The 6,842-nt window shown below is 46.0% G+C and overlaps 2 protein-coding genes across 3 annotated transcripts; one reads left to right on the forward strand and one right to left on the reverse strand.

Moving 5' to 3' along the window:
- Positions 1–1,074: 1,074 nt before the first annotated feature.
- H257_17501 (hypothetical protein) lies at positions 1,075–3,198 on the reverse strand (the record flags this gene model as incomplete). Its single annotated transcript, XM_009846312.1, has 2 exons — positions 1,075–1,358; positions 2,061–3,198. The coding sequence occupies 2 exons, from the start codon at positions 3,196–3,198 to the stop codon at positions 1,075–1,077; spliced, it is 1,422 nt and encodes a 473-aa protein (XP_009844614.1).
- A 783-nt stretch (positions 3,199–3,981) lies between these two features.
- H257_17502 lies at positions 3,982–6,000 on the forward strand. Of its 2 annotated transcripts, XM_009846314.1 has the most exons (5): positions 3,982–4,125; positions 4,181–4,282; positions 4,332–4,405; positions 4,453–4,664; positions 5,089–6,000. In XM_009846314.1, exons 1-5 carry the CDS (start codon positions 4,000–4,002, stop codon positions 5,922–5,924), a joined length of 1,350 nt encoding a protein of 449 aa, XP_009844616.1. In that variant the 5' UTR covers positions 3,982–3,999; the 3' UTR covers positions 5,925–6,000. The 2 variants fall into 2 exon arrangements, with proteins under 2 accessions (XP_009844616.1, XP_009844615.1); XM_009846313.1 differs by having other exon boundaries at positions 4,332–4,664.
- Positions 6,001–6,842: the final 842 nt, after the last annotated feature.

Below are 6,842 nucleotides of genomic sequence, written 5' to 3' on the forward strand. Positions count from 1 at the left end.
GTCAGAATTGCATGTTTCTTCTTTTGACCAAAAACTTCAACAAGTTTAGCCTCTACCCCAGCTAGGTTCTATCGAAAGTTACATGTGTATGTATTCGACTTACAGTAATGTTGTACTAGTAATGCTGTAATTATATTATATTATTGTATTGTTGGGAAGCTTTTTATACAGTACTGCATTTTGGGGGCTGCTCCAACGACGACCATGATTTGTGCACCATAAAACTGAGAGGGTAGTTTATTCAATACATGTAAATGATCAAGTAATCAGTCAACTGTTGCGGCCAAGGTGTTGACAAGATTCGGCATTGATGAGGTTCATGAAGGACTTCATCTCACCAAACCATGACTAGATTTTGTCGAAAGGTTTTTGAGCCGTTTTAATTAATTGACCCATGTAACCAGTCACAGATGAAACGTTCGAAGTCCCGTAACGACTTTCGACTTCATACCACACCTAATACACAGGAGTTTTTCCATCAGTCGTGTCACGTAGCTGCTGGACAAACGACTTAGGTAGAAGACTATTCAGGTAGAAGCGAACCTATTTCTCTGTTCTCTTCCTATTGTACAAAAGACATCGGTCATGCCCTTCCTTGCCAGTCGAGATAATCGGTGGCTCGGAATGCAACCAGTCCTCGTATTTGATATTAAGGCTCGGGCAATGATTTTGGTTCCTCTAAGTAGTTACCAACCATCTCAAGGATCATTCCCTCCAGGTAGCTAACAAAGCTTTGGGACCTCACACGAAACGAGACCTTCTTTCCGTCGAACACCAGAAGCTCCAAGTCAGAGGTGGACTTTGATGAAGCAGACGAGATTACCATACTTGAAATATCAGATATATCCAAGCTGTACGTATCACGCTAAGCAAAATCAATGGACACATACAAACACGCATAGAGGCTCAGTTCGAAGGTGATAGATTGAGTTATGAACAATTCATTACAATCCCCTTCACGTCGCAGCCAATGCACACAGGTAGCCACTAGTTTGTTGTCATAATCTGATTGGCTAAAACATACAGCACACGTGTGTATCACATGCTCCACACCATACGTTAATTGGTCAATTCTCATGACGGCACATTACCAGTTTTCCGCGCACAGATTCGTACAATACACCCCTCCGGCCGCTGACACTCATTCCGAAGTGTATTACCGGTGGTACATGCATAACTGTTGCCAGCATGGTGGTTGTGGATGCGAGTAAGTTCGTCTTGAACTTCACGCGATAGCCCGAGGCGTTCGCTGTGCCTGATCTGATGTCGGCGACGTTTGTGCGCGTATTCGTGGACGAGGTCTTGTGCAGATATGGCACACCCGATCGGTTGCTGTCGGATCGGGGTACCGCTCGCAACTATAGTGAGCTCAAAATTGAAGGAATTTTGTGTCAAATCGAGAGTTTTTTATCTATTTTTCTTAGGAATTTGCAGGAAATGTATGAATATGCTAACGGTATGTTCTACCAGTACGGTATGTTCTACCAGTAGTATGTATTAATACTATTAATAGCACATTAACCGGAAAAAGCAAGGTGAAATAGGCAATTTTGTATGCTGCGCAAAGTGAACCACCTTGCGAATTCCATAAATAATTCTGAAGTTGTATAGTTTCAATTAAATATATCTTTAAGTTTGTATTGTTGATTTTTATATTTCATGTGTCTGTTTTTGGAATTCGCAAGGCAGGTCACCTTGCGAATTCAAAATTGTCCAATTTGTCCAATCAGATGCCGTGAAATCACGAAAATCGCTGCGTACACTATGGTGCAAGTCAGCTAAAGACTACAACTTGGCCAATTTCGTCGTATAAATTTTCACGAGTATTTTTACGCGGTAGAAACTTCCAAAATCGATGTCCACTCAGTAATTGGCTAAAGTCATTTTAGTTTTGAAACTCCGTTTGAAAAACATAAAATCGTCGTTTCTGAAGCCCATAGAACGTTTCAGGCCAAGGGAACGTGAATTTCGACGAGTCCGAATTGCATACAAAATGCAAAAACTTAAGACTACATTACGACCTTTCGACAACTAATTCAACTCGATCGCTACGGTTACACCTTGTGGGATGCGTCGGTGGCACTTGTACTGCTTGTGGGCACACTTGGACATGTTGTACTCAAGGCCGTAGCTGTAGGCTTGGATGAGGTGTGAACACCGATGGAAGAATTTCCGAATCGAGACCAGGGAAACACTTTCAAGGCTTCGCGGAACGCATTGAACGAGCCCATTCCACGAGTAGTCGCAGTTGGATCGTGCGTGGCGCTTTGCCGCACCCCAATACGACTCGATGGGGTTGAGTTCGCAGTGGTACTTGGGGAAGAACAAGCACACATGACCAGCAGCCTCCTCCAGGATCGAATTCTGTGATCGAAAGTCAGCATGAGATGCAAGGCAGTGTCGAGCACAGTATCGTAGCAGCTCAGGGAAGGGTGGCATCGACACCACATTTCCGCACGTCAGTAGCATGACATTATCCCATGCTCCGCGTTCAACCAACACACTCTTGACTCCTTTGGTGAGCCCACGCAAAGACTGGTCAGGATGGTCTTCTGGGAATGTAATTGCTTGATCAATCTGCGAAGAGCCATACCAACCATCACGGAGCCTTGGCTGCTTGCCCCCCGGATTGAGATTCATGCTGGATGTTCGGAGAGCATCGGCAGCGTAAGATGCGTGATTGGTTGATTGGTCAAACGTGAACAACGCGGCGCATCCGGGGTGCAAAGCCGCACACGCAGGAAGAACCCTTTGCGTTACCTGCTTGATCACATGCTCACTGGTCCAGTAGCCCTCCTGGGCCTTGCCAACATGCAGATCCTCTGTGATAAACAATGGTTCAGAGTCTCCCAGCATAAAGAGGCGGTCATGACATGGGCAAACAAAGTCAGACACCATTATTGAGCGCCCACGTCCCTTTTTGGGGAGATCCAGGTGGGCCGTATTCGTCCAAACCATTCCCCCGTCGTCGTTGGCGTAGAAGATGGATTCGTCGTGAGTCATCCACACAACCTGCTCCTGTGAGACGTCATTGGGAAACTCCAATATGTCCATGGCCTCCCCCGAAAATGACGCCATCCGCTCGCTAAGACTCAGCGATGTCGAGCAGAAAACCTTTCGGTATTCCGCAACATCTTGTCGCTCATGGCCATCGACATCTTCCACGAGCTGAACTTGTACCCGGCATGTACCATCCATCGCCGGGCTGTGGCTTTTGACACAGTTGATTTCACCACACCTTAAAAATTTAATATTATTGTGAAGTAGAATATACTTTGGGAATAACTTTAGCATTACCTGTGAGCTCGGGGAGGATAGATAAACCTCCCTGCTGGTGTGATCACGTGGTTATTAGGGTGGGTGGCGCAAGACGTCTTGGTAGCGTTGGCAGAGCAGCCACGGTATTGCGACCCGGCCGAGCGCACACCATAATGTTAGCTGCAAGGGGAGAACCACATTGGAAATGGTAGGAGTGAACTCATCAGTGCACAATGCAGCATCACACAAAGCTCTACTTCGAAGTACAAAACAGTTCAAAATTGTAACCTCTTCTGCCAGTGTTATAGCCAATCGTGTGTAAGAAACAAGGTGTGATGGACTCTGATTGGATATTAAAAAGGAGCAAGATATTGTGCTTTCGAGTGAAATTTCGTGTTGTGCCTTGGTTTCTCGTTGGAATTAAAATCGATTTGATTGGCTACTTCAGATGAGCTCAAAATTATTAGCCAATCAAACATTATCAATGAAATTCAACCAATCAGATCGATTGTGGATCGGTTTGGTTGGCGCGATTCGATTGCACCCCCTCCCCCAATTTGTATCAAATCGACAATATGCGAATTCCATTACTATTTTAATAGTAATGGAATTCGCATATTGACTTGTTACTATTAAAATAGTAACAAGTCATAATTTGATTTGCATACGGATAAATCAAGCCACATATCCGGATAGTGTCGGTGGGCCATTTTAGTTTTTTGTCGCGGGGTTGCGAAGCGGATGAACTTGATCCAAGGGAAGACGAACCAGTTCCTCCGGGAAGCCATCTTGGAGAACAATGTGGAGAAGGCGCGCAAGTATCTGACGCTCCTCATCGGGAAGGCGGACATCCAAGGCACCACTGAGGTACACTGACCATGTACGTAGAACGCGCCTCGTTCACTCACTCGGGTGCATGTAGCAAGGAGGGTTCACCATGCTGCATTGCGCAGTGATCATTGGCAACATTCAAATGGTGGTGATGTTGCTTCAGTTGAATGCGAATATATGGGCGATCACCGATGTACGTACGTCCTTCTTGTTTCCCTGTACCCTCATGTCAATGAACGTAGGACGGATATTCCGCGCTCGACTTGGCGCTGTGGAAAGGCCATGCTCAAATCGTCGACATCCTTCGTTCCCAGGGGTATACACTCTGTATTCGCTTTGAATATAAGGTCATATGACTGGTAGAGCTATCGCCCCCATGAAGGAACCGGAGAGTTTGAACGGCAAGATGGTTCTTCATCGCGGTCGCAAGGGGGTCGTGGTCGACTACTTCCCCAGCACAGCGTTCCGGACAAAGAGCACCCGCGCGTTGCATTATCCTGCTGCAGAGAATGGCAAAGCCGCCGCGGACAACTTCCTTGTGAACCTCTGGGCCGGCACGGACTACCGCATCATCGGTAAAGTACTTTGTCCCTTGATTGGTTCTCATCGAAAAAAGTGTCATTTCCCGTATTCACTATCTCGCTGCTCCTTCTAAAATCGCGTTTCCCCGTCTTTCCTTTCTCGTTCTTCCGTATTCACTTTCTCGATGTTCCTTCTAAAAATGTCGTCACATTCTTCCATAATTTAGTTCTCGGTTCTTCCGTGTTTGCTATCTCGTTCTTCCATTTTGCCATATTTACATATGTCGATCTTCTCATCTTCCGTGTTTGCTATCTCGTTCTTCCATATTTTTGTTCTCGGTTATTCCGTGTTTGGTATCTCGTTCTTCCATATTTTTGATCTCGTTTATCCGTGTTTGCTATCTCGTTCTTCCGATTTGCCATATTAACATATGTCGATCTTCTCATTTTCCGTGTTTCTTTTCTCGACTTTCCTTAGGCATCGAATTAGACTATGAAAGGCACCGGTCGAATGTGTTTACTCCGATGGATGTTGGGATGGATGCCGACGACATCCACGTGTCCAACGACCAGCGGTCCCTTTCCGGGTCCGAGCCCACCTTCCAAGCGGCCGCCCCTCGGACTCCTCCAGTGGCCGCCGCCGCGTTCCCTTCGGACGCCGAGACCAAGCTTGAAGCGGAGCTCGAGACGGTGATGGAAGGGCATGCGTTCTTCGATCTCGACGAAGAAGACGACGACACCGATGAAGATGTAGATGACGATGAGATCGAAGTCGAAGCTACGGCAGAGGTCGTAGTTCCTCCAGGCCCGTTAGGGGTGCTGCTAGATTCAGGCATAGAGTCGTGCGCGGTCGTCCAGGGGTTCACCCCGATCGTGACGGGCGGTCCCGGCGCCATCGAAGCGTCGGGAGTCGTTAAACCTGGCATGTACATCATCGGCATCAACGACACCAATGCGTGTCTCATGACCCTGCAACAAGTGATTCAACTGCTGGGGAAGCTCGCGCGCAAGGAGAAACTCATCCGGTTTGCCGCGTATAAGCCGCCTAAGGTGAAGGTCCAGAAGGTTAGACAAGCCAAAGAAGCAGTAGCTAACACCACCACCCTTCTTCCCTCGTCGACGACAAACCTGGCTGACCTTGTGACCGCGGTGCGAGATCGCCGGGCGTCACTGGCCGCGGCGCCGATTTCGTTCAAGCTGCAAGATGTGCCGCCGCCGTCACCAGCTACGATGATCCCACCGTCGGAAATCGAATGTGCCCACTGTGGTCTCCCCACCTCAGTGCATCTCTCCGACGAGTGTCCGTACAAGTAACATGCAGTTTTGTTCAAAAGGTGTATATCACACTAATTGGAGTCACTAATTCAAAGTTGATGATGGTTTCCGGAAATCTGATTGGCTAAAACCTTCTGACACTAATTCAAAGTTGATGATGGTTTCCGGCAATCTGATTGGCTAAAACCTTCTACCGATGATTCTTGCTTGGTACATTTATTCGATTCATTATTCTCCATGTCGCTCCAGTTTAGAATAACAATAAACACAACAATATTGTGCTTGCTGTTCAATGCAATTTGGACTTGAGACCCCAGTACCATTTAAGCTAATAGTACAAACAATAGTATACAAATATGTAAAAGTGCAATAATTGAAGGGGTAGATATTATTGTCGATTGATACAAATTTGGGGAGGGGGTGCAATCGAATCGCGCCGACCAAACCGATCCACAATCGATCTGATTGGTTGAATTTTTTGATTGGCTAATAATTTTGAGCTAATCTGAAGTAGCCAATCAAATCTATTTAAATTCCAACGAGAAACCACGCCACAACACGAAATTTCACTCTAAAGCACAATAGCCAATCCATTCCTCGAAAGGCAGTTTTTAACCCACCGCCCAAAAATATGCAAATGGTATTTTTTATTATAACGTTAAGCTTAAAATGGTGCACCTTACATTGGACCGCTTGTTTTAAGCTGTTTATGGACACTGTGAATGATGATGAATTACTACGCAGTATATTGTGAATTCGCTCTAAACTTCCAAAAGTCTGCTGGTTTGTCTAATCAATACTACCTCCAGACGGAAATAGAAGTCCCTTTTGGTGAAAATTAATAAAATTGGTGATTTGTTTGATGGTGTTATCTGTTTTTGCCTTAAGTATGCTTGTTGTAAAGGTCTTTGTATGATCCGTATCCCTGTGGAATATAATACCTTAAAGATGAATACA

Source organism: Aphanomyces astaci, assembly GCF_000520075.1.
Source record: "Aphanomyces astaci strain APO3 unplaced genomic scaffold supercont1.109, whole genome shotgun sequence".
Taxonomy (NCBI): domain Eukaryota; phylum Oomycota; class Saprolegniomycetes; order Saprolegniales; family Verrucalvaceae; genus Aphanomyces; species Aphanomyces astaci.

Coding starts and splice junctions, on each gene's coding strand:
- H257_17502 (XM_009846314.1), top strand. CDS start 4,000: ATGAACTTGATCCAAGGGAAGACGAACCAGTTCCTCCGGGAAGCCATC. Junction 4,283..4,331: donor ATATATGGGCGATCACCGAT/GTACGTACGTCC, acceptor CAATGAACGTAG/GACGGATATTCCGCGCTCGA. Junction 4,665..5,088: donor CACGGACTACCGCATCATCG/GTAAAGTACTTT, acceptor GACTTTCCTTAG/GCATCGAATTAGACTATGAA.